Source organism: Chrysemys picta, chromosome 16 (genome assembly GCF_011386835.1).
Source record: "Chrysemys picta bellii isolate R12L10 chromosome 16, ASM1138683v2, whole genome shotgun sequence".
Lineage (NCBI taxonomy): Eukaryota > Metazoa > Chordata > Testudines > Emydidae > Chrysemys > Chrysemys picta.
Genome location: NC_088806.1, coordinates 25,398,634 through 25,426,239, shown reverse-complemented (window position 1 = coordinate 25,426,239; position 27,606 = coordinate 25,398,634). Strand labels below are relative to the sequence as shown.

The 27,606-nt window shown below is 51.9% G+C and overlaps 1 protein-coding gene across 1 annotated transcript; it reads left to right on the top strand.

The window, feature by feature from the left end:
- The first annotated feature begins 421 nt into the window (after nt 1-421).
- OAF (out at first homolog) lies at nt 422-22,332 on the top strand. The gene is made up of 4 exons (XM_005303789.5): nt 422-720; nt 17,499-17,633; nt 19,231-19,411; nt 20,130-22,332. Exons 1-4 carry the CDS (start codon nt 481-483, stop codon nt 20,402-20,404), a joined length of 831 nt encoding a protein of 276 aa, XP_005303846.1. The 5' UTR covers nt 422-480; the 3' UTR covers nt 20,405-22,332.
- Nucleotides 22,333-27,606: the final 5,274 nt, after the last annotated feature.

Here is a 27,606-nt window from a genome sequence, read left to right as displayed (position 1 = left end):
GGAGCTGGGGCAGGGCTGCGGGGGGAGAGGGAAAAGACAGGCTGGACATGGTGGGGTAGCAGGGCACGAGGAGGAGACGTGGTTGCCAAGGATCTGGGCACCAGCCCCCGGCACCCCGTGTGGGCACCAGCCAGCCACTCCACCGGTGCACTGGGACGTGTAAAGTGCAAGCCGCAGCCCATGTGCTGTCCAGAGTCCAGGGAGAGAGGCGGAGAGGGGTAAGAGGAGAGGGCTCCAGGGGGTGGAGAAGGCGGAGGGTGGGAGCTCCCAGACCCGGGGGCTCTCTTCGCTCTGCCAAACTTTCAGCCAAAGTTTGGAAACTTCTTGGGGAGGGTTGTCGCGGGAGCCGTTGGGGGCGAGCTCGGGGTGAGGGGGTGCCTGGCTGGGGGAGCCCAGGCAGAGAGAGGGGGTGTCTGTGGAGGGAGTCTAGGGGCTGCAGAGGGGGCGAAGCGGGGGGCTGGCTCCCGCTGCCGGCCGGGGATGCGCGCTCGGGGCTGCGGGCTCTCGGCGCTGCTGCTGCTGCTGCTCCCGCTGGCTCCGGGGCCGCTGCCCGGCCGGGCTGGCCCCGGGGCGTTGTCCGAGCTGCGGGTCCGGGTGCGGCTGCCCGATGGGCAGGTGACGGAGGAGAGCCTGCAGGCGGACAGCGACGCCGACTGCATCAGCCTGGAGCTGCGCAAAGGGGACGGGACCCTCGTCACCCTCACCGCCGACTTCCGACAGGTACGGGGGGCTGGGGGGCTCGGACCCCCACAGAGGGTGGCAGGACCCGGAATGAGGGGCGGGGGGCTCGGACCCCCATAGAGGGGGGCAGGACCTGGGATGGGGGGAAGGGGGGCTCGGACCCCCACAGAGGGTGGCAGGACCCGGAATGAGGGGCGGGGGGCTCGGAGCCCCATAGAGGGGGGCAGGACCTGGGATGGGGGGCAGCACCCAGCATGGGGGGGAGGGGGCTCGGACCCCCACAGAGGGTGGGGACCCAGGATGGGGGGGGGCTTGGATCCCACAAAGGGGGCAGGACCCGGGATGGGGGGGGCTCAGTCTCTCCCTGCTTCCAGAAAATAATGGATCTGGTCTGGGAGGCTGGAATGGGTCCTAAACTCCCCAGGGTCCAGGGTGTGTCCCAATGGGGAGGGATTTGGTGACCTCTGAGTTTACCCCCACCGGGAATCCTCCTGGGCTGGGGAATGAGCTGAGCCCCACATGGGCTGGGGCACCTTTGGAGCCCTCAGTAGCTTTAGCAGAGGGATGGGAGTGTGTGCGCGGGGTGGGTGCATGGACCTTTTCTCCTCCGTGTGGCTGAGGAGCTGGCCCTGCCCCCATTACCAAACCAGGGAGAGAGGAGCAGATTTTTGTTCCCTTCCCGGGGCTTGGGGAGAATGCCCCCTGCTGAGGCTGCGTTCCCTCCTTTCCACTAGCCCAGCAGGGAATGGAGATGGGTAAGGGTCTCACTGCTGTCCTCTTCCCTTCTGGTACCACCACATCTCCATTACCTCTTGGGTATCTGACCCATGGACTTGACCCTTCCTCCTTCCCCAGCACCATGGAGTAAGGGATGGAGGCCAGATCTCCTGCAGGGGACACTGCCCCCATCCCATCAGCCTGGGAGAACATGCTGCTAATGGTCCTCCCCCTTTCCCTCTTCCCCCAGCCCTGTGGAGAGGAGCTATGGGATAATCCAGAGTGTATTTTGTTTATCTGGCCTCCCCGCTGGGATGGAGCAGATCAAAGGGCTACAGCCTGGGAACACTGGACATGACTTCTCATGGGAGACCAGTGGAATGAGCTGAGCGGTTCTGTGTTTATAGAGACTCTCAGGCAGGAGTGGCAAGTCAGGAGTCTGCTTTACATGGGGGAGGTGGAGTGGAGTAGTGTTTGTACAAGTTCTGTGCCAGGGTAGGTCCCAGTGTGGTTCTCATTTATAAATTTAAATGCTCTTTTAAAGGCAGATGAATGTCATTCCCCCACTTTATAGCTGGGGGAAACTGAGGCGCGGAGCAGAGAAGGAACTTGACTCTGAGGCAGGACAGCAGCAGGGCCAGGGATGGAAGCTAGGCCAATGCCCTATCTTTCCCTGAATCTGTCCTATTGATAGCTCAGCGTGGCAGGTGTGTTTATCTGTGGTTGGGAGTGATGGGATCTCCCCTGCCTTTAGGAGCTGGGGGTATTTCAATCAGTGAGATGGGATCCCTTCTATCTTTTGGAGGAGAGGGGTGGTTCTGTCTCAGTAGGATACAGCCTTCCTTATATTTTGTGGGGTAGCCTTTATAGATTGGATCGTCTCTGGGTAGAACAGCACTTTGTGGTGTTTCCATCCTTCTGTGGAATTGGATGAGCAATTTCTGTCTCCACGTGGGGTGGATCATTGGGGTGTGTTGGAGGACTGGCCAGTGAGTTGGGGGCAGAGGAGTACTCTCCGGGATTGCAGCTGCAGTGAGGGTGAGGGGACAAACTCTGATGTTGGTTGAAGGAAAGGGTGACTTTCCCCTTCTCCCTCCCCCGCATCTTGGTACAAGAGGGAGTCTATGCAGGGGAGCTGCCATTCTCTCTGAGATGAAGCGTGAGAGCCCATAGCACATTGCAGCAGAAGAGATTGTCTGTGCTAGATGGACTTCTCTGGAGTCTGTGCAGAGCATGAGCGGATGCCATGGATTTTCCATTCCACTAAATGGTGCACCGGAAACGGCATTCTCTTTACTGCTTTGTGTAGTGATCAGTTGGGGTGGTTAGTGTTGTTTTGTCCCAGCCCTTATTTCAGGACTGTTTACTCTGGTTTCAAGTGAAAGGAAACTAATATCTAAACTGTAATGGGTATCCTGCCCAGACCTGCTGAGAGCCTTGGAGTCTTGCAGCTATCTATATGGGCAGTCATCACCCCCTAAACCTCCATGCTCAGCGATGTATAAGAGTTTCTCACACACACACCCATCCCCAATACAACATTTGCTCACAAGTCCCTTCTTAGTCTCTCTTCCAGCCTATCAAACGGCCTCAGTTCGAGAGTTGGAGGGTCTCAGCCCAGTTCCTTGGAGCACATGTCCGTATCTCAACCCACCTCCTTCCTCAGTTGTCACAAGTTAAACCTTCTTCTCTGCAAGAACTAAATGGACCAGGGAATCTGAAATCACATCCTATTCTAACAACGGTCTCTCCATGTCAGGGATAAGGCAAATGGGCAGGTGATGGTAGTAGGAGGGAAGTTTGCTGTCCAGGCTACGGGGAAAGATCTTCACTCAGCCAGGCTGCCAAGCCAGCACCTTTCTTCAGCACTAATAAGTTACACTTAAGTATCAGTGATGTGCTGGGTGCTGTACAACACAGAGAAGTAAACAGCCCCTGCCCCAAGGAACTTATACTGTAAAAGACACACAGAAGATGGGATGCCCTGGGAAGCTCAGAGAAGGGAGTTAAAATCCATAATCAGTCCAAATTGTGTATCACTGCACTTTTTTTTGCCAAGGAAAATCCATGCACTTTCCAGATCCGCTAGACAGACTACGGGGGCCGTGGATACCCCCATGAGAGCTCTGGATGCCACGTGGTGAAGTGCTGATGCTGCTGTTCATTCCGGCATCCCTCCCCACCCCTTCATCTCTCCTGAAGATTTGCACGTGAGACTTGTCTGCAAATCTGAAACCTGCAAGAAAACCTCTCCCCATACTCAAAGCACTCGGGACAGTTCTTAATTGACATCAGCTCAGAGCTGGAATGTAATTTTTTTTTTTTAAATGGCTTCGCTGGAACGTGGTTAAAGGGGAAAAAGCCAGCCAGATGTAACAACCTGAGAAATAGAATTTACAATGCCGTGAGTAACCATGAGAGCTGCCTGCCTGCTGGGGATCCCATCCAGACCTGTTTTCCTGGCCTCTCACAGCCATTACCACATTTAACTCTGTTCTGCTCTGGTGCCCTGCTCCATGGTGTTTCACAACTTCCCCTTGCCGGCGAGAAGCCCTTGCGTTGTTCTCCTCTGGAAATGCAGATAGGGTTGTTGATCTGCGTTTCTCAGTCTAGTTTTGTGGTTACAATGCGGCCAAAATGCTGTCTTTTCACACAAATGATGTTTCCAGTTCCCTGCCTTGTGCGGGGGAAGAATCCGGCTTCCCTTCTCCCCACCCATCTGTTGATGGAAAATGGTAGGTTGTGAAATCTAGGGGAAGGATGGCCACTGGTTAGGGTGCCAACCTGGGATTTGGGGGACCTGGTTCTGCCATTGACTCTGTGTTCCAGTTCCCCATCTGTAAAATAGGGATACTTCCTTGCAATCTTGATCAGGCACACAGATACCGTGCTAATGGGAAGCCATATAAGTACCTAAGCACCATTTCTAGAATAATCTCCTTAGGGATACAATATGAGCTTGATCCCTTGGGACTTTCAAAACGAGACTGGACCTGTGCATTGTACTGGCGGGAACAAGCCTGTACTGTCCCCGGGGAAGTTATTGCACAATCTAATCTGTTGGTATCTGCTGTGATATGACTATCAACATGAAAACCATTTGTTCAACCAGCTCTTTCCCTGTGTTAATTGCGTGATGTTCACCCTGATGCAGAGGGGTTCGAGGCTTATGCAGTACTTAACTGCACTTATGCCCTGTCTTGAGGTCGGACATGGGACTTTAGTGGTGTTTGCCCGCCGCTTCTGCATGTGAGGATTGAAACTGAAAGTATTTTATAAATCCAGTTGACCTTTCGCCACTTCAGTTTACTTCTTGCTCTTCATTTATCCTGCCAATGAAACCCATGATCCGATTCCCACCCACTGCAACTCTTGGCCACAGCAGCACCCAGGGAAACACCCCCAGTGCTATCTTGCTGCCCACTCCTATTGAGAGGCATGTCAGGGATTGGAAGGATAGTAGCTGCACCACTCTGTGCTCCAGCAATTCTGTGCTGTGGAGCAGTCTGTAGGCAGCAGTGAGTTAGAGAAGCCCTGGGGCTGCTCGGGGATTTACTGCCCATTGGAGCAGCACAGAATCTGGGCGATAAATACATGGCATTAAAGCAGACTTTCTGAGTGTGGTTCATTTCATGTTCTGGTTCTCCAAGGCGGCGGGCTCTGGTTGGTAAGGCATTAGACTGCATCTCCGGACGTGTGGATTCTGATCCCGGCTCTGCCACTGAGCTGCTGGGTGACCTTGAGCAAGTCACTTCACCTCTCTGTTTCTCTTTCTGTAAAATGAGGACAATAATGCGTTCCCCAGCTTTATCAACTGCTTTGAGAGCGATGGGTGAAAAGTGCTGTAAACCCTAAGTGTGTATTGGTATTTATTACCAGGCACTGGTGCCTGAGATGTCTGGGTTTTTAGCACTGCAGGGGAATTGCTTAAGTAACAATAAACACCTCACTTCATTGCATTTTTGAAGGAATGAAGCATTTCTGTTTCTATTTTATGGCTGGTTGTTATTTAAAAAAATAACAACAACCTGGCAGCATCTCTGCAGAAGTGGTTGGGTTTTCACACTGCAGTCTGGGAATGAGGTGGGTGGCTTATGTTGGAGTCAGCACAAGGATGCAGGTAATTCTTTGTCCTTATAATTACTCGCAAATTAGTGCATGGAGCTGCATGTGAAGAGGGCAGACGATTTTAACCCTTGCGATGCCAGGAACTTCAGGTTGCCAACAGGCTGCTGGTATTGTATTCAAGGCGAGTAATTATTTGGAAAAAATAAGAAGATTCACACAAGAACCAAGACAAAAATTATGCAGTGTCAGATTGGTACCTATATTTATATGCTTCTGACACTTGGCAAATGCTAGGAGCCTACAACAGGAAATTTAACGCATTCCATCAGCGATGCTTGCAGAGAACACTTGGTATTGTCTAATGGGATAAAGTAACTAATGCTGATGTATTACAGAGGAGTGGCCAACAAACTGTAGAGACAATAGTTTGCGAAAGAAGGCTGAAGTGGTTTGGGCATCTTGTACAGATGTCAGGAAAAAAACATATTCCTAGACAAGCCCTTGCCTTGATACCAGGTGGTGGAAGACGGAAAAGAGAAGGACAACAGATGACCTAAGAAAAAAACCCATTGAGAAAGATGCCACTGTCATGGAAGCAGACTCCACTGGAGCAAGAAATGTGGCATTAGACAGACAGTGGAAATGCTGGATTGCCTCGTGTCACAAGGCATGAGAACATTGAATCTACTATTGGTGTCTGTGCTTAAGGCTGCTGCCACATTCGGGCTCCATTGTGCCAGGTGCTGTACAAACATGGAGTAGACAGCCTCCACCCCCAAAAGTTTATGCATTCAGTTTGGGAAACCCGCTCTTCCCAAATTTTCTCCCCCGTGGATATCAAGAATATCCTAATTAATGCTGGTAAAATCGTGGAAGGGATATTAAATCTCTTGCTTCAGGGCTTAAGCTGGCCTCTGACTTTAGAGATGAGGATGAGATCTAATGTGGAAGTGCGTGGGGGGGGCAGTTCATCCTACATCTGCAACTGCAGGGTTCTTGCACTTGCCTCTGAAGCAGCTGGAGATGGTCACAGTCACTCACAGGAGCCTGGCCTTGGATGGTCCTTGGGTCTGATCCAGCCTGGCGATTCCTGTATTCCCCTAGGAAATTTGTCACCTGTAGCCAGGTGTTGCATTTGGGGGCTATAAGGTGTTTAGACAGCTAAGGATTGGGGCAGGAGGCTGTTGCTTTCTTTGGGGTGTGCTCACTCCCTTGCTTGTGTGTGTGTGACTAGCAGGCATAGGCAGGGTGCTAGAACGATTTTTATAGTGAGGCTGTTGAAAGCCATTGAACAAAACCATAGAGCCTGCATATGATGGAAGCCATGTATTTGGTTTTCTATTATTACTTCAAGCCGAGGGGCACTGCCTTACCCCGAGCCTCCCTAATTCCATTTGGAGAGGGAGAATGCGTAGCAACGTGATAAATCCTGCTCTTGGGCTGCTAGAATGCACGGTGTCACTGGCTGGACCCTCTCCCATTTAGCGGCCCTGTACTATAATTGTCTCTGTCCTGGGATGTGATTTCCAGCTCTCTGGCTGGATCTTTTTCCATGCTTCAGAGGCATTGTTTCACAGAAATCTCTGCAGAGGCAGGATTTTCAACAGCAGAACCCAAGATGCAGAACCGTGCTGTTCTGCGTGCACTTTTCAAAGGCTTCCTAACGGTGCCCTGGGACTCCATCAGAGAACAGATGACACCAATTCCCTGCAAGTTACTGTGAGATAATAGGAGGCTTTTTAACTCTCTCCATAGGAGGGATGGAGTAATTTGGGAGTTGTAACCAGGCAGACTAGAAACCACGTTTCAAGCTCTCCACAGGTTTTCCTCTGTGACGTTAAACATTAAAGAGTTTAATGTTGCATTATTAAAATACGGATTTTCTAGGGATTTGGTATTGGAGGGGGGCAGTTCACTAGGATTCTGAGTTGGTGGTTATCCTGAGGGGTAGTGCTGCAGTCTGAAAACACTGTATTTTAATCGAGCCGATCATTTGAACAGCGAGAATGATTCGCTTTTATCTGATACTGTTTATTGGTCTGGTAAGCTGAGCACAGGACTGGAAGGCCACAACTCCTGAGTTCTAGTTCCACTTGTGCCACTGATTGACTGCCCGGCCATGGGCTACTGATTTGTGCATTCCTCATCTTTTAGGTGTTTAGCATCAGATGTTTAGAGCTTGATTTTTTTTGAGAGAGAGGGAGGTGCTAAGTGCCCACAGCTCCCATTGACTTCACTTGGAGTTCCAGGTGCTCCCTACTTACCAAACCAGACCCATTATGGGGCACCAAAAATGGAGGCATCTGAAATTACCAGGCTTGCAAATGTGGCCTTAACCTCTGAACCACAAAGTCCCTATTTGTAAAGCATTGTTCTTATCTAGAGTACCTCACATGGATTTCATGATGATCCATCAGTTAATGCTTGTGAAGTGTTTTGGAAACCTAAAGCACCGTGCAAGTGCTAAGCGCTATTTATTTCAGTTTTGCAGTAACTGATCCAACTTTCCATTACAAACAAGGGACTCTGGTTGCTTTGAGTTTTACCCACACAACCCAGTTAGACCGTTTTTACTTGGAGAACGTGATAGAAGAGTAACACCCACTATCACTTCACTAGCCAAATTCTGCTTTTGCATCTCCCTATCTTAGGTACTTACCTGGTATCTCAGCATCTCACAACCCATGGTATATTTACCCTCATAACTCTGCTGTGAGGCAGGGCAGTGCTTTTATCTCCATGTTACAGATGGGCAACTGAGACACAGAGTGGCTAGGTGACTTGCCCATGGTCAAGCAGGGTAGAGCAGGGGATTGAACACAGGTGTCCCAAATCCCTGGATAGCACCCTAATCACCTTCCTTCCTCTGTGTGGACGTACGCAGTCCCCCTTTGCGCTCAATAGGAGCCAAGCATGTGAATCACTGTCCTAAAAGCTTTTGTTTCTTGAGGACTGGTTTGCTCCACTCAACGTGGAACTGAGATAGGGTGACCAGATGTCCCAATTTTATAGGGACAGTCCTGATTTTGGGGGCTCCTGTTACCCCCACACACACCCCGTCCCGATTTTTCACACTTGCTGTCTGGTCACCCTAAACTGAGAAGTTTAGCTCAGATCTAGTCATGCTTGGCCCTTAGTCCCTGTTGGGAAAGGCCTAAAAGCAGCCTGAATTGCCCTCTCATCCCAGAAGATGGTCCCTGTAGGAGAGGGATGAGGCCGGGTTTGAGGAGCAAGGAGATGGAATGAGGAAAGAATAAATGGAGGACAAGGGGGCTCCTCCAAACTGGAAGTCCTCTAGTGGAGTATAACGGGGTTCGGTCACTGTAGGAGCCCCTCCTTGTGGCCAGGTGGGGCAGCTCTCTTTCCCTCTGGTGCCCCATGCTGACAATCACTCCATCACTGGGGTGGTCTCTTCTGTAACTTGTCTCTCCGGCTTTTGGCACGATATTAACGTCCACCCATTTTGGGGTAACAAAGCTCAACAAACAAAAGTCCCCCAAAGGACTCCTAAACCTTATATCAGGTCTGCAGCCCCTGACTCTGGGCCCAGTGATCACCGCATCCCTCCGGGCTCTGAATTATCCATATCTCCTGTCAGGGGGCTTCATGCCCCCTTCCCAGTGGCTGGTAGAGGAACCCAGGCCCTCCCTCTTCTCTAGGTTCCAGCCCAGGAATCCTGTAACCAACAGCCAAACTCTGCACATTTCTACCCCTTGCTGCAGTTTCCCTGGGCTTCTCCCTACCCAGACTTCTCAGGCTTTCTTCCCTGCAACTTCTCTGCGTTGACCCTTCTTTCAGGGCTAGGATCCCTGGGCTCATTCTCCCCCTGGGTTTCCTCCTCCCAACGTCTCTGCTCCCAGAGAGTGACTGCAGACTCCCTCCCTGGAGCCCCCTTCTGAGACAAACTTCCTTCTTGATCAGAACCAGCCTGCTCTTGCCCAGGTGGATTTCATGATCAGCTGAGCATGGCTGTCCCTCCAGGTGGCATAACTGGCCTCGCAGGCCCACGTTAACCCATTCTTGGCCTGGTGGGCTACATCCCCCACCAGTCTGGGCCTGGGGGACCTGCTACACCTTTCTTATTGGGCAAAAGGGCTTCCCCCCCAGGGCAAGGATGCGGCTTCGGTATAGCAGTTAGGAGGAGCTCTAGGGCTGCCTGTTCTTTAGCTTCACCAAGCAGTGTGAAGCCAAAATCTAAACAATGGTAGTAACTGTACTAACCGCACCTAGGTTCAGACACACAGGTCAGGGGTTGCCAGCACCTCCTGAAAGGGTTAATGTGGAGAGTCCTTGAGAGAACGTCTCTGGGGAGGTTCAGGTGTCCTGTTGGAACTTGTTCCCATGCTGGGAAGTTTTACAGAAATCCCCGGCTGGTAACCGTACTGTGCCCTCCGTGGACTTGGCCAGGAACTCACTCAGCACTGAGTCACCTCACTCCTCTGGCAGGACCGGCAGTGAGGGGGCTGGGGTTGCAGTCAGGAGGAGGAGAAATTACCATCACCACTCTCTGCACTTCTGTAATACTACAGTAGTGTTTCCCAGTAACTCTTACTGGGGTATATTTGCACCCGGGGCTCTGCCGCCTTTTATCAATTGGGTCTCATTGCGACAACTAGCGTCCCTTGAGGAAGAGTGAAGGGAGGTCCGAGGCAGTGATGCTGGCTGGGCTTAGGACCTAGAATCTGCTCTCATGGGGTCTGTCTACACTGCAGCCTCCCAGACAGACCCCACAAGGAGGACTCTAGCGCACTAAGACTAGCAGTGCGAACATTGCAATCTCCTGGGTCTGAGCTCGGGTGGCTAGCCCGAGTCTTCACTAGAGCCACGACATCCACGCTGCTATTTTTAATGCTCAAGCTCGAGTCCAGCTCGCATGAGTCTGTCTACCCAGGCTGGGAGGCTCACCCCCAGCTGCAGTGTAGACATGCCCCCGGAGCATTAATGCTCTAACCACCTCTCTGCCCTGGATTCTGCCCGGGTCTCCCTGCTGGCTCACTGTGAAGACTTGGCCACCATAGCCGAGAGGCCTGAGCCCAGCAGGAGGCAGCCACGGCTCTGAGGAAATTGGTCACCAATGCGGCGCAAGGATCGTCATTCTAGACTCTGAGACTTCCGGGGTGGGAGTTGGATGGTGGCAGGCGAGGCCATGCAGGGCCGACGTCCTGCTGTCTCTGACGAAGTGAAGCCAGGGGCGGTGGGTGGGACGTGGTTTATTTAGATCCATCTCAGGCGGCCAGGCTAAAGCCTTTCCGATTCTGCTGATGGAGTGTTGGGCGAGGGAAGGGCTGGCAGAGGAGCGCAGGGCTTTCGCCGAGCCTGGCATGTAGAGTTCACAGGGAGAACTCTGGAAGGGGAATAATGCAGGTCGGTGGGGGAGGGAGGGACGGGAGAGGGCGGTGCTGTTGTCTCATGGACAGTACAATGGAAGGGGCAGTTAATCCATGAAGACCCCTTCGGATATCCTGCCTGCATCTACTTCCCCTCTTGTGTGATCTCCTTTCCCGCTCCTCTCCTCCTCCCAATCCCTCTCTGCCCCATTTCCCTGCCCTGTTACCCCCTTCTTCTCTATCCCTCTTCTTCCTCCTTTCTCTGCTGCAGGATCTCCCTGGCCCTCCTGTATTTCCTTTCTCTCCGCCCCCACTTTTCTATTTCTCTGCTTCGTCCCTAGCCTTTTGTCCCACCTATGAGCCCCTTTAACGAACATGCTTGCAGCGATCCAGACAAGAGGCCTTCCAGTTCCCTTGGCTCTGGCCACATGGAGACCACGGTCTATAAATCACCGAGTGCACACAGCCGGGTAGATAAATATTTAGATTGGCTCCGGCGGCGGGGCTGGGTCACAGACTCTCCGGTGTGATGGGAATGAGCTCGCAGGGGAGGGAGGAGGGGAAATAGATTGAAGCTGCACACAGGAAGACCCAATAGCAGCGGGAGAGGACCCGGGAGTGTGTGTCTGAGGATGATGCCGGCAAGGCAAGAGACAGGGTCTGAGAGAGCGGTCTTTGTTAGTTTGTGGCCCCCACTCTCCTGCAACTCCAGCCGGTTGTGTGTCCGTGTGGGGTCAAACCCACACTGATTTACCCCCCGTGCCAGGGGTTTCAACGGGATTGCATCACGGGTGAGTAGACTGGTTCAGAATCCAGCCCTACGTGTTAGTGTCATCTCACATTTCCCTTCCCCTCTTCCTGGGCATCAGGGCTAAATTTGTCTGAGGTGTAAGCAGGCTCATGCCACTGACTTCAACCCTATACCACTGGGTCGGGTGACGTTGTGCCTGCTTCTACCAGCCCTGAACTTGCTCCTCCAGCGCGCCCAGGTGCACAGATTGCCAGTGCATTTGTGTAACTGTTCCTGCTTTCGTTTGACGGCAGGGTTTGAACCTGGGACCATCAATGCTAAAATCATGAGCTTCATCCAGTTCTGCTAATGGCTTACAGCTGTTAGAAGCAGCAATAGACTCATGGACCAGACCCAGTTATTGAGGTACACGTACCTTTGGGCAGGTAGATCAAGAAGAATTCTGCAGTTCCAAAAGATCTCCATGTCAGTCTGCAAAACTCACCTTCAACCTGGAGATGTAATTTTTTTCTAATCCCTTGCCCATGGGCAGCTAAATTTTCAGATTTCATTGTCTGGCCAAAAAAAATGTGGCTGGCTCGCTGTCAGCCTTGGGTCTCATTTTTCTCGAGTAAATTAAAGTGAAATATCATTCAGTTTGGGACTGTTGGGTGGTTCATTTTTATTTGCTGGAGCCTCACTCGGCCTTGCAAGTCGTGGGAGATCAAAGCGGAAGAGCTCAAATCAAAACCACTCAGCCTAAATTTAGAAGACTCTACAGTGAATCTGGGCCGTACCACCGGAGCCAGGTTTAGACAAGACCCTTCTCATTAGAGTAATTGAAAAACAGGATGAATTTTTTTTCCCCCCACAAACATTTTTGTGCAAATTTCATCCTTTCTTTTTTTCTGGGTTAAAATTGGAACTGTTGGCAGTTTCCCTCTACCCTACTTCCCCCGCCCCGCTTTTGTGCTGCTTCATCCATCGCCTTAGGCTTGTAATTCCAGATCTCAGGAAAGATCATCGCGCTCTGACTTTTATTTTGGAAAAGATACTTTCAAATCTTGCTCTTGAAGACCCAAAAGACCACAGCGGCTTCTAGCTCTGAGTGATGCCTTTAAAGCCACTGAGAGTCATTTCAGGGGTATCCCCTGTGCGGGGTGGGTTGCCAGTCAAGCCCAAGGACTGGAGGCAGTGATAAAAAATGATTAAGTTTGTGGACTAATTGGATATTTTTTTTCTTTTAAATTCCCTCTGTTTCCTGCTTCTCTTGTTCAGTTTCCATTTAATAAGTACACCCAGCAAAATCCCTGCTCCGGCCGTTGGAAGGGAGCCACATCTCAATCTGCAGCTGTTCTTTCAGCTGTCCAGATGTGCCCTGAATTCCACATCCTTTTGTTTTCTGTAGGTGGGAGAGGAGACAGTGAGTAAGTTGAGGAATGTATGAACTGGCCCAGATGGTAGCCCCAGACAGGACGTTGCTCAGAGCTTTGATTCCTGCTCTGGACAAAAGGACGTCTTGTCCCAAACCTTGTGAGCCAGGTAGGAACACCCCAGAGATCCTAAGGGGGAAAGGTCTTCTCAGCAGCTTGGCGTCCCTCTTCCTGGTCAGTGCGGCTTCTGCTCATACTCCCATGGAGGTTGGTCTTAACCGCAGTGTTCTTCGGTGGATTCCAAAGGAAGTGAATAGTAGTATTCCACTCCTCTGCTAGGGATATGCTGCCACTGTGACGTAATTCATTCTGTAAGTGAATTTAGCTCTGGAGGATGGTGCCAGATTAACAGCCAGGACACACAGAATCTCTGTCTATAGAACAGATACAGCAAAGAAAACAAGCTTTCCACCCCAGCCCACCCACACACTGGCCCGCTAACGTACCTCCATCTTGACCTGGGAGAGCCTCCTCTATGGATGAGAATTCCGTATCCATGAGCCATTCAGTCCTTGGCCTCGCTGCTGAAGTGCCCAGCGTGGGCGTTAATTTAGTTTCCAATGTGATGGGTTTTTTGTGATGTAGACATCCGTCCCCTAGGGACTGGTCTGCGATCATTTCACACAGGCCACCAAACAATTGTCAGGTGGTCTCTGTCAGCCTGAGCTGGATTTATGCTGCTGCTCCGGCAGTGAAATGCTCCTGCATCTCCCGTTACCAATCTCCCTGTGATGCCAAAACGTGAAAAAGAGCCTTTGTCATGGAGAGTATCCTGTCTCTTTCTTTCCTCCTGCTTCTCAGGAGCTGGCGTTTTTCTCTCTCCATCCAGTATGTTCTTACCAGTGATGTTCCAAAGGAATGAATCCCCTTTACCTCTCCCTCCCGCCAAGGACTTGATTGCCCTCAAAGCAAAGAGCCAGCTCCTCCTATGGCATAAATTGGCATCGCTTCATAAAGTAAATGGAGCCTGTTCTGACTTACACTAGATGTGGCTCTGGCCCCGAGAGCTTTTTCTTATAGAACAAAGTTTTTGCGAGTCCTCAGTGGAGTAGCTAAGCGCCGGTGTCCTGAGCTGAACTTTGACACACAGATGACTTCTTAACCAGATGCAGGCCCTAGCTGCAGGAATCATGGGCTAGAATTCTCTGGCCTGGGCTATGTAGGAGGTCAGATGAGATTTGTCATAATGGGTCCCCTCTAGCCTTAAAATCTATGAATTTCGTCTCTGTTCTGCCATTTGTTGAGTCCAGAGATGAGTATCCTGTTGGCTGGCCCGTAGCCCCACATGCCCTGATGCCGAGTGCCAAGGAGTGGGTGGGGAGGAGCCTGAGTAGCATCAGGGTAGCAGAATCCACGGTAGATAGAGTGTGGCGCTGTCATGCTGGGAAGAGCGGGTCAAAGGTTTTTCTTGTGCACTGAGAGCCGAGGGGAAGGGGATTTACCTTGTTTAACAGCTTGCTGATGAGGTGAGGACCTATGCTGCAATGATGGCCCATGGTATTTTTAGTTGTTGATGGCTGGGAGCTGTGACCAGCTGCCCCCACAGGGCTACGATTACAGCTCAAAGATAGCAACTTGGAGGAAAAATACGCCTCTCGGTTTGTACATAGTGTGAAGAGGCGGGATGTGGTGTCAGGTGTTTGTCCCTCCTGCAAGGAATGGCCGCTCTTTGACGCCAATGGATGATGGGGGGAGGGGGGAAGAGGAATCTTTCAATTGATTTTCCTGACCTTTGGATCAGGCCTTTACTGCAGGGATCACATATTCAAGTGCCAATTCAATGTGCTGTCCAGCCCAGAGGGGTGAAAATTCTAGATGCTCAAAACCCACTGGGAGACTAAGTGGCAAACCTCTCCAATGTTTCTCGGTAGCACCGCTCTGCCTGAGTTACACTGCTATCAATCTTCCCCTGGGTGCAGCTGCCCCCAGGGAAAGCCCCAAGGATTTGTCAAGGGCCAGAAGACGGACCATGTTGCCAAAAAGTCCTTCCCCCAGCCCACCTGCTCTCTGCCCCTTCCACAGGTCTAGGAGCAGAGAGTGGGTGGGAAAAGATCTCTTCAGATTTGCGGGGTGTAGGGGCTGTGGACAATGTTGCAAAGCAATCTGAGCCCTCATTGCAAACCAGTGAGGTGGTGACTCCAGAGATGGGTTGGGGGCTCCATGAACCTGTGAGCATTGCTGGCTTAGGCAGACAGAGTAGCAAACGTGTGGAGCGATCTTTGATTTGCTTTGCCAGCTAATGAAGATTCTCCTTCAGCTTGTGTTCTATGCCTGAGAGCCTGGGGCAGATACCCCAGTTTCTATCCCTATGGCCACTCCTGTGTGGTTTAGCTGGCAAGGATGATTTGTGACCCACAGGCTTGATACCCTGTAGCAAAGCCGGTTTAATTTGCATACTGTAATCCTATTGGATGAGTGTCGTAAATTCTTTGAGTTTTGTATTCTGTTTAAAGTGATGACATTGGAAACATCTCTCAGCCTGGACGCTGGCGTTGGGTTGGCTGGCTTCTTTATTTTTGTTTTTGTAACACATTAAGAATTCCATTCCCCTGGCTGGGACACGATTTGCACCACGGGAGTGAAATACGACTTTTTAGTTTGGTCCTTCCTAGCAATGAGATTTTCCCCACCCGCACCTTGTGCCTTTGCTCCATCCATGGAACAAATAATCTGTGATGCTCAGCAGAGGTTCGTGTCTATTGCTGTAACTAATGGATGCTGCTGGAATAGCAGATTTGGAGGGTCATGGAATCTGTATAAATGTTTCCCCTTCGCTGATGCTGCTGAGACGTGACCAGGTGACTCATCCCTCTCATGGGTCTCTGGTGACGTCTCAAGGGACACTGAGCCGGATGCTTTCCTGTGAGCCATTTCTACCATAGCAACATCGATTCCACTGTACGTGCATCCAGCAGTTCTGCTTTCCAGTTTCCTCTGGATGACTCAGGACCCACCTCCCTCCACATCCACTTGCCTGCTGCTCTCCACAGGGAACCTCTGTCGCCCCTTGCTGCTATCCATAGATTTTCCCACAGCCTGTTCCCCTTGCTCTCTTCTGCGATGGGATGCAGGTGGAGGATGTACTTGTCTGGAGGCAGCAGGAAGTGAGGGCGTCCTTTCCTAGTAGATATGGGTGGGGAATTTGGAGATGCAAGAGCAGGATATAATCTGTGGGATATTGGGGTGCAACATGAGCAGTGATAGGTGGGAAATGGGGTGTCCTCCCACGTGGTGCAGGTCTGGGGTGTACCAGTGAGGTGTCTGTTCCTGGAAGAGATGGGGAGGATTGAGGCATCCCATCCCCAGAGGTGCAAGTGTGGGGTGCCCCCTATACAACAGTGGGTTATATCTAATCCCCATTGTCTCTCTTCCTTTCACTCCTTGTCCTTTCTCTCTCTCACTCTCCCTTCATTTCGCTATAGTCTCTTACTCACTTCCTTCTGGTCACACTTCACTGGCTACTGCCAGGACCGGCTGCATGTCAGTAACAGGAAGAAGTATGAAACCTGCTGTTAAGGCCATCAATAACTCTGTCTCAGTGGAGAAGAGAAGGGTGGGAGGGGAGAAGGGAATCTGTAATCTCTTGCCACCTCACTGACATTTTCTTTACAGGCGCTGGAAGGAGAAGCAGCTGCTGGCATTTACCCCCCTGAGGAGCCGTTTCTTGTCTTTAACCCTCTCCTTCCCTTCCAGGCCACTGTTGCTTCTCCGAGTCAAAGCCATGCTGCTGCAAACAGCAGTAGGGTTGGGTACTCTTCAGGATATCATCCCCTCCTGGAAGGAGATGGGTCCACAGGGAGATCTTCCCCTATCTAAGGGCCAAAACACAGCATTCTGGGTCCAACCAAAACAGGAAAGAATGGGGCACTCAATGCAAGAGCACCCCCTATTGGTGGGGGAAGCTGAGGATCATTGATTCATAGGAGAAACTGGTGATCCCTAGAGAGTCGGTGTCACTCCTTGGTATGGAAAAGGCATACTATGAGAGAGGTGTATGTGTAACACACTTGACTGGGGGCTCTGTCTGCCTCTAGTGGTGGCTGGGCCATAGATAGCGGTTGATAAACCCGCTAACGCCTTGGCTGAAAGTTTTTTAACCCACTTCAATTCCCTGCATTGCTGGGTGGGTTGTCGGTAGTGGGGATTGAACCTGTGACCTCTGGAGCTAAAGGCATGAGCCTCTATTGCAAAAAGAGCCAGCGCTATTCGCCAGGGCTGCAACATGCTCGTCAACCTCTATCTGTAGCCCCACCACTGCTAAAGGGGGACAGTGTCCCACTGAATGGGTTGCAGGTGGTTGAGTGGTTCAGGGAGGGAAGCCCATTTCTCTTTGCTCCTCCTTCGCGTAGCACCAGGGACTATCTCACAGATGTGTAATGGAAGGAGGAAAAGGAACGAGGTGGTTCGGCATGCACGTCTCTCCCCCAGTGAGGCACCATCATGCCCCTTCTCCCCTGTAGGAGCTCTGAAGTTCTCCTGCCAGTCCCTGAGGATTCGGGCTGGGGGACGCTGGTCAACCTTTGTGGTTTGTTTTTGTGTTAGGAGGTGAAGATTTTCCGTGCTCTGATCCTGGGGGAGCTGGAGAGGGGCCAAAGCCAGTTCCAGGCGCTCTGCTTTGTCACACGGCTTCACCGCAATGAGATCATCCCCAGCGAGTCCATGGCGAAGCTGCGGCAGGTGAGGGGCAGCCCCACGAGATGGCCTGGTGCCTCCCCCACATGTGATCCCTGGTCTCTTGGGTAGGGTTACCATATTTCAGCAAGCAAAAAAGAGGACGGGAGGAGCCCCGTACTAGCCCCGCCCCTACCCCCCCCACTTCCCGCCCCCCTCAGAGCCCCCAACCCTCCCCCCTGCTCCTTGTCCCCTGACTGCCCCCTCCTGGGACCCCTGCCCCTAACTGCCCCCCAGGACTCTACCCCCTACCTAAGCCTTCCTGCCTCTTGTCCCCTGACTGCCCCCTCCTGAGACCCTCCCCCCATCCTAACTGGCCCCCTAGGATCCTACCCCCTACCTGTATCCTGACTGCTCCAACCCTTATCCACATCCCCACCCCCAGACAGACCCCTGGGACTCCCACGCCCCATCCAACCACTCCACGCCCCGACAGACCCCCCCCCCCGAACTCCCGACCCATCTAAACCCCCCTGCTCCTTGTCCCCTGACTGCCCCCTCCTGGGACCCCTGCTCCTAACTGCCCTCCAGAACCCTAACCCCTGACTGCCCAAAACCTTATCCACACCTCCCTCAGAAAGCCCCCCCTGAACTCCCGACCCCCCCCCCCCCCGTCTTTTGACTGCCCCCTCCAAAACCTCCCTGCCCCTTCTCCGACCCCCTGGCCTCCTTGTTGTTGGCTTTCGCCTAACGTCTCTGTGAACGTGCTCAGGAACGGCCTGAGCCGTTGGTCCCGGCACACTTGTCCCGGCAGGCTGGCTGGCAGGGGAGGAGGAGCGGGGGAGGAGCTCCAGACTGCCGGAGGCAATCTGCGAATGCAGGGAGGGAGGGAGTGATCTCTGCTGCAGGGGAGAGGAGGAGGGGCTCTCTCTGGCTGTCGGAGCCCCATGTAAGTGGCACCATCCGTCCGGCTGCCCTGTTAGCCACGCGTGCTCTGCATGAGGGCGGGGAAGTCCGGACATTTACAGATTCCCCCCGGACGCTATTTTTAGCTCAAAAATCCGGACATGTCTGGGGGAATCCGGACGAATGGTAACCCTACTCTTGGGGCTATGTGCTTTCCTGTAGGGATAAAAGCCAGTCAGGGCCCCTAACCTTTTCAGGTACCGGTCCCAATTTAGTAGCCTCAGATCACTGGCCCAGCCAACAGTCACCACTTCCCAGTGCATGCTCCAACCAGCAATGGCTGCCCCTAACCCTAGGCTGGGAGGAGGAGAGCAACTGTGGCCAGGAGTGGCCAAGACCTCCACTTTGCCCCCCCTCTAAATAGGCAGCACCCACCGTGCTCCTTACTGAGGTGTCTATTCAATGCCATCTCATGGAGAAGAGCGCCACCTACTGAATTGCCAGCACTTCCAGCAGCCCCTGGAATTTCTCTGGAGTCTCATTCAAGTGCCGGGCAGGCCCAGCTCTGGCGTAGCTTGGAGATCAGCTGGGAATCCCAGCACAAGACAGGCCAGCTGCATGCTTATTTCTTAGGTTTGCATAAAATACTGATGTCCCAAAAAAAGCTAATTTGGGGGGGAGGGGAGGAAGACGCTGACCATACTTGTTACCCATAATACAGCAGGAATTAGAGTCGATGTAACTTTCTCCTCGCCAGAAAAACCCCAAGACGGTGCGGCAGGCGGAGGAGGTGCGTGGGCTGGAACATCTCAACATGGATGTAGCGGTCAACTTCAGCAAAGGGGCTCAGCTGAGCCCCCACATTCACAACATCTGCTCAGAGGCCAAAGAGGCTATTTACACCCGAGAAGAAGACGTTAAATTTTGGCTGGAGAAAGGTAAGAATCTCCTTCCGCACTGGGCCTGCTAGCGGTAAAAGTGCGGCCCGGTCTGCAAGTCACTACGATCTCCCCCTCTGCATTGTTGGGGGATAATCTGGTTCACGTCAATCCCTTGCATGTGCAGCTGGAGTATTGGTGCACACAGATCCCTTGCACGCTGCCTGGGGGAGGACTAGTGGTTAACTTGTTACACATCTGTTTTTCACATGCTGCTCTTCTAATGAATCCAGGCTGAGCGTGTTATTTTCTGGGGCCACATCTCCATAGTGTGAGACCCTGCTCCTCCCACGACCCCACCTAGTTCCACATCCTAGACCTGCCTGGGCACAACGACCAGATCCTGTCCCCGGGCATGAGAAGAACATTCGGTGACTTATGCTGAGGCCGTAAGCCAAGTGCAGGGAAGGCGATTAGTGCTAATTAAAGTGCCGGCTTCTGTGATGTGGACACCTGGCAATGGGAACTGGGCTGAGCCCCCACAAACCTCGTTTCATAGAGGGGCTGATGCCTGTCACTTTCCGTCACTACCTATAATCTGGGCCAGATTTGAATTAGGCCTTCTCCCCTCTAAGGCACCATCGCCTATTCCCAGCCCCCCGAGCCACCTAGCCTGCCTGCTTCTATATGGGCCTGTCTCCTAATGGTTCTCCACCAACCCGCCACAGCAGGAGGCAGCGTCCTAAGCCAGCGCCTGTCTCTCCCTTTCCTCCCACAGGGGTGGATGGCTCCATGTTCGAGGTCTTGCCCCAGTCGGCCGACCTGCCCGACCTGCAGCGCTGCAAGCTGTGCTTGGACCGCTGGAAGCCCTGCATCTGCAGCTACTCGCTGAGCATCGAGTGGTACCCCTGCATGCTCAAGTACTGCAAGAGCCGCGATGCCAGCGGCAAGGTCTCCTCCTACAAGTGCGGCATCCGCAGCTGCCAGAAGGGCTACGGTTTTGACTATTACGTGCCGCAGAAGCAGCTGTGCCTATGGGACGAGGAAACCTAGCAGGCCCTGGCCAGGCCTTTCCAAGCGGCATCTCTTCTGCCTCCCGCTGTGACGCTCTGCCTGCCTGGATGGGGAGACGGGCCATGGAGGTGCCTTGTGCCATGAAGGATTTGTGTATGCCTCTTTCCTTCCCACTCCCCTGGGGCCCCTAATGCTGCCTCATACTGTGAAAATTGGCTCCGCTTGCCATGCATTAAGAGTGCCCTGCCCACCTCCTATGGGCATCACTCACCTATGGCAATCTGGGACCGGAAGGAGGCGGGGGAAGGAGCTTTCGTGGGGGGAAGGGGTTCATTTTGATCTAGCCGGTTTGCCCAGCTCTGGGGAAGAGACGGACTAGCAGGGGTGTCGGTGCCAGGACAGAGCCTCTTGAAGGGGGGAGCCATTTTAACTGTAGCCTCTCAACCACCAAAATGTGACCCTGGTGCTTTGTCTTAAAAAAACCCAGCCACCAGAGGGGGTGGAGCTCCGACCCCTTCCCTGCCTCTTCGACCTTCCAGTGACACCAGAGCAGCATTGGCCACCAAAGGGGGCCAGATGGTTTGTGGGGTCACGCCCAAGCAAGGGGTGGTCCAAGGCCCACAAATCAAGAGCCCTGCTGTGGTTAGTTCTAGTGTCACATTGGATGTTGCCTCCTCCCCCTGGCTGGAGGAGGGAATGGTATGTAGCAGAAGCTGCCGTAAACCCCACCTCAGCCCCTAAAAAGTGAAGGGCTCTAAGTAGTCTCTGGTTTGGCTTGTTCTCATGACCCATCCCTGCTGGAGATTAGGCTCCTGCATCCCACTTGCTTCCTATTAAGAAAGACCCGTCCACACATTTCTACCCACCCCTGCAAGACTGTGATTGTGACAGGGAGAGAAGATTGCGGGGAGGGATAGCTCAGTGGTTTGAGCATTGGCCTACTAAACCCAGGGTTGTAAATTCAATCCTTGAGGGGGGTCATTTAGGGATCTGGGGCAAAAATCTGTCTGGAGTTTGCTCCTGCTTTGAGCAGGGGGTTGGACTAGATGACCTCCTGAGGTCCCTGACATTCTATGACCTATCCCAGGCTGGGTTTGCCCCCTCACTTTGCAGGAGGTGGTGCTGATCTCTGGGGATGGGGAGACTCTTGGATTCTGTTCCCACCACTGTGAGAGCTTGGGGTGAGTCACGCCACGGCACTGCCTTTGTTCTCCTCACTGTAAGAGTGGGGAGGATGATGAGACTGGTTCCTATGTAATGTGCTTGGAGATCTTCAGGTGAAAGGCGCTCCCTGCTCGCTGAGTATTTGTACTGTATTCTGCCTTCCCTAGGGCTGGAGCATGAGGGGGAAATACTCATAGGGTTCGCACGCACTTTAGAGCAGCTGCAATTTTTAACCCTAACCCCTCCTGCTCTGCACCCTCCACCATGTGCCTTTTTGCCTAAAATCCAGGCGTTTCAGACCAAAAAGAAGCTATTTTGAGAATTTTTTTTTCTTTTTAATTTGCTCATAGAACTATTTTTGTATCAATCTCTTAATGGGAAAGGTTTTTTTTAAAAAAAAAATATTGCCACATGAAGTAAAACCAAAAAAAAAAAAAAAAGAAAGAAAAACTTGAAAAGATTTTTAAAGCAAATTATTTATCATTTGTAAGATAGATACATCGATTTGTAGGTGTATGTCTAGCATCAACCGTCTCCACAACTCACTCTGAGCCGCCTCCTGTTGTCTGGTTCCATTGGATTTAGGGCTGCTTCCTTATGGTGAAACTCCAGTGGTATCAGAGTTGGAACTAGAGTCTATTTCCAGCAGTGCACTCAGCAGTCCCTTCCATGATTGCTGAATCCAGGCCAGGATTCAGGGAGACCTGGTGTGATGACGCTAGGCAGCTGTCTGGGTGCTAGAGAGGAACCCCAGGGTCTGCCTGGGTCCAGCAGCCTCAATAAAGCATCCTTTATATTCATTACAGCTGAGTCCTGTCTATTGTTGATGTGCCCAGTGCGGGGTGAAGGCTCTGGCTTATTAGGCTTTTCCCATCTCAAAGCACCACGATCCTATGACTGGTGCAGGGAGAAGTTTGGGCTGCTGCTTCCCTCTGGAGAAAGGCAGGCTAAGAACAATCTTTTATCTTCTCAGCGAGGCTGTGCGATAGCTCAGCTGCCTGGCCTCTGGGGCCTCCGGAAGTGTCTGCCCCTGTCCCTTGTCTTCCGCCACAGACCGTCTGAATGGCCAGCCCGTTCCTCTTCCATCTTTGGGCTTCCATTCTCTGCTTCCTGAACTCCTGCCCTTTGTTCTACGGGGTCATCCGAGGATTGCCTCCCTCCATGCTGAAGGGAGTTTAAGCCATGCCCTTGGCTGGGGCTGCCAGTTCCTCACCTACCACGGCTGGGCTGGGAAACATACATGGCTCTGCTGTTCCATCCCACAGGGACACCGGTGGATTTTCAGCCATGCTGCAATAGAGTTAAACCCCACTGGGCGGCGGGGGCACTGGAACGGTCTCTGCAGTGATGTCCCCTCCTGGGCACCATCCTCATATCAGTGGGCACCATACCACTCTGCAGTGCTGGGGTTGTTTCTCTCGGGTGTTCCTAGAAGACCTATCACTAGGGTATCTAAGCATACATTTTCCCATGGGGGTGTTGTGGCCCATCTGCTGCCATCTCTCCCACCATCTTGCTGGTCATGCCCCACGGGGTGGGGGGGGTGGTGCCTGGCTGTCAGTGGCTAATGGGCTCACTCTCTAATCTTGCTGAAAGGAAATTCTCCCTCCTGTTGGAGATCCCTGTGCTGCTCAGTCTTTCCCTCTCCAGACCAGGGGCCCAGGATTAGACTGATGATTCAGAGCTGCAAAGCACCCAGCTGTGCTACTGATTGAATGTGTGAGATCAGTGGGCTGCACTTACAGGTGAGCTCTTCCCCCATAACTGTGAGATCACAGCTCCCTGCCCAAATACAGGGACACCTCATCCACTCTGCCAGGATCTGAAAGACCTTTAACTGCCAGAGGCTGGGGTTTAGGGGCCTCAGGCTGCTATGCAACAGTTAATGACATTCTCAGTTCCTGTAGCAAGGCAGATAGCTGCTTTCACCACCCTGTGGTGGGCTTTAGTGATTCCATTACCTGCAGCAGAGGAAATCCCGCACTGGGGCTTGGTAGGTAAGTGAAGAAGGAAACTGACTTTAAACCACTTTGGTTTCTACAATGTATTTGTTTGCGGTGTGTTCTGATCTGGAATCGACGGGGTTTCAGGAATCTATGCTATCTCCTCTGTTAACAAAAGTTTGGGGTGGGGCTAAAGAGCTGCTTGGAAGTCAACCTGCACTGTTATGCTCCGGGGGGGTGGAAACCAGCAGGGGCCAGATCCTCGGCTCTGGTAAATTAGCATAGCTCCCCTGCAATCTGTTAGCCCCAGAGCTGGGGAAGCTGGCTCCCTGCTTTACCTAAAGTTTTTTGCTGTCTTCTTTAGCTAGACAAATGGAGCAAGGGGCTTGCAGTGTGGTTTTGGAAGTCTCCACAAGAGTGTGCTGCTGGCCTGAATTTCCCCAGCACTTCAGTTGCTTTGTGCCTTGAGAATTAGGAAAACATCTGTGCAGCTGAAGGAAGAATCTTTTTCAGTTGGGAAGGGCATTTGTGGCAATACATTTCCTAGTTAAGAAAATTCAATCAGTGCAACCTGAAGTTAAACCCCATGCACTAAAGACTCCCCCCCCCCCCTTCACTTTCCAAATTAAAAAGACACTCACTAATCTTTGCAAGATCTCTTGCTACTTCCCAGTCCCCATAAGAATGGGAATAATGCATCCAGTAGAGAAATAAATTTCATTTGGCACAAATATTTTCTTTCCAAAGTACTGCACAGTCCACCTGTACAGTCAATATTACTGAAAGGCAGCTGTTGGCAGGAGCAAACTGTCACACCGCAAGCTGTGGAAGGACGTTTTGGCTCAGAATAATAAGATAAATCCATGCTCTGCGGAAAAGCATCCGGATATCTTTAACATTCACGCACATCTGACCTGGGGCTTGGAGTTAAGGGTCCTGTGTGAAAGGCCATGCTCTCTAAACCAAGCATTATCCCAGGAAGTTTATCCAAAGGAGGAATAGCTGTTGGTGTGTGGAGAGAAAGAAGCACAAGCAATGATGAGTGTGGATAGGTCATTCACAGAGGCCACGGAAGAAGGGCTACTGATTTCTGGCAACAGTATCTGCACTAGAATTCAGAACGGACCGTGGGAAAGCAAATCCCTCTTATGCTGGAAAGATGGTCTTAATCTCATGCAGATGTAATTCACCCAGTGCTTTCACCCTGCCCTGTTTTACCCAACATCGACAATCCTGTTCTTTTAAAGAATGCTTTGTATTAGGGTCACGAGTGGATCATATAAACTATTAAGCACATTACATAGCAAAGGTTAGGTTGCAATAGGGTAAACTAATCCAATCCCACTCTGAAATGGGAGTAGGTTAAAATCACTAGGGGCCTTTTAGTGCGGCAGAGTCCACACCGTGTGGGGTAGATTTACACCTAGCTTGCCGTGAACTAAATGTTCATGTAGACAAGTTCAAGAATGTTCTTAAACGGCTTATGCAGCCAAGCTCTCCAAAGTGCCCATTGCTCTCACATGCTGCCCCTTGGGTCGGGAGTTGAGCCTAGCTTGCATCTTGACTTTCAGCAGTGCTACGCATCACAACTCCATTTGAAATCAACAGGAACTGCCGGTGCTCAGCATCTCTTAAGATCAGCACCTCAAGTTTGGGCCCTGGGAAACTGAGGTACCAAAAATCACTGGCTACTTGTGACAATGTTGGCCATGGACTTCATTAAGGGTGAAACCAACTAGAAATCATTCTAACTGCCTGAATAAGAAAAAGGGATTCTATCCACGCTCTTCTTCATAGAATCGTATGGTTTTAAAGTCAGAGGGAACTATTGTGACCATCTAGTCTGAGTATTTTTGTAATTATCCTGTAGAATTCTATAGCCGGGATACAATTCTTCATTTAGTGGTATAGAATGACTATGAAACACTATAGAAAAGTTATCATTTGCTGGTAGAAAATGGAGTTTTTCCATAAGGGATAAGATGAAGGAATGGAAGCAAGACAATACTGAACAATGAAAGCAGAGTAAGGAAAAAATTTCAGTAGAAAAGGGCTTTTTACCTTCAGTCTGAATAGCAGGACATCCCAGTACGTGAGGATTTGTCACGTGTCTCATATTATGCAAGTCATTTATTTCCATGGCTGGATCTAACTAAATACTGAGCCAGTGTAGGAACATTGCATTTTTCTTCAGTCAGTGGGAAGAGTAGTTGAAGCTGGTTCCCTCCTCCTATATTCCAGTCAGAGCAATTCGCTGTCATTCAGTTGACCAAAAATGTCTCCCAAGTCGATCAGAGGAGCCAGTGGGGGGTCTCCTACCAAAGGCCAGGAGTGCCTGTCTTTTCTCATCTCCCAAGCTGCATCCAAACTCCAAGATTGAGCTTTCCGGTCATTGCGGAATTTCCAATCCCTTTCATGTACGTTCATTTCATCCCTTGCAGAATAAACATCAAAAGTCTCCCGAGGGACCATAAGGAGGTGCTCTGCATCTGTGCCGCAGCCCAGAAAGGTGGAGAGGAGGGAGCTAGCTAGTCAGATGCACCTGAGATACAGGCTAGGGTCACAGAAGTAGGTCTGTCACCCAGGCCAGGCCATCTGTCCAGCTAGAAGCACGTGGTGTTAACACTCAAGTTAGACTGTGTTCAGCCCCAGAGGTAGCTGCATGCTTATGGAGCAAAGGATCAAGGAAGAGAGCATCAGAACTGAGCCCATCCCCTAGGAGCTGATGGCTGGGTGTCCAGCAGCAGGGAGCTCCCGACAAGAACTCTTGGTATCAAGTAGGGGAAGGCTGCATGTGTAATCCATTGGTCAGCATGTGCGGTGTCCCCCTCTGTGCCCAATCCACATAGGATACAAGTCGGGAGCAGCTCCCAGCAGCGGAGACTGATGCTTTTAGTTTGGGAGGTTCCTGGTGTCGGCCGAGATGTGGGGGTGAGTCACACATGTTGTATTGGCGTCACTGATAGCAATGGGGCAGCCTGGTCTTGCCCTCTCTGATGTGGGCTAATGGGAGCAGGAAGGGCCCCTCCCCTTTGAAATCAGCCCATGAGTACCTAAATATGGATCTGAGCCTCCCTTCTGCCCTGCAGCTTTGAAAATGTTCACAGACTCTCCTTAGAATTGTTCCATCCTCCCCAACCCCGACATCCCCTCTGCTTTTCACCCTCCATCTCTCTGCCCGGTTTTTCCTCTCTGTCTCTTCGTTCACACGCTTGGTTGTGGTCCCCCCCCACCCACTCCCCTGGGGATTCCCGCACCATCCCATTCTTTCCCCCGTCTCTCCCGGCCACAGAATCTGACTCAGGCTCTCAAACCCAGGGGGGGTTGGCTGTTGGGCAAAACAATCCCGCCTATCCCCAGAAGAAACCAGTATTTCCAGGGAGCAGGAAGTGCGGCATGTGGGAAAGCTGAGTGCTCCAGAATGTGGACTAGGGAGAGAGAAATGGATGTGTGATAGCTTGCACCTGGCAGCTCCTGAGAGCTCGTAAACACTTTTCAGGATGGATTCCCGGCACAGAGGCCTGGGCAGATCTGAGCACAGACATTCAGCTACAAAGAGTGAGAGCACTTAGATCAGAAGACCTGGGTTAGGGAGTGGTGCAGGCGGGGGCAGAGAGGAAAGGAGACCGCAGACAATTCTGGGAGCAAATATACACTCTGAGGGCTCTCTACACTCCAGAGCGAGATCGCCATATGGCACTTGGCGTCAGCCTAACTCGGTAAGGGTCCACGCTAAAATGTCGCTCCCGCCGATGTCACTCGTCCACTACACCGACTTAATAACGCCACCTCCGCGAGAGGCGTGGTACTTAGGTCAACGTGGTTAGGTCGATGCAGCGTCCGTGTAGACACATGTTGCTTACTTCAACTGTTGCTGCCTTTTAGAAACTGTCCCACAATGCCCCGCCCTGGCAGTTAAATCGGTGCGAGCGCGCCTGGTGACGCCGACACACCGCCGACACAAGGAGCGTAGTGTGGATGTGTAAAACCGATTCAATGATGGCGGTGGCTGTACATTGACATAATTTAGGTCGACTTAATTTTGTAGCGTAGGCTTGCCCGGAAGTGGAGTTCAGGGTGGCTTCATGGCGGGACTCCCAGCTCCCTGAAATTCCAGATTAGAGAGCTGAGCAG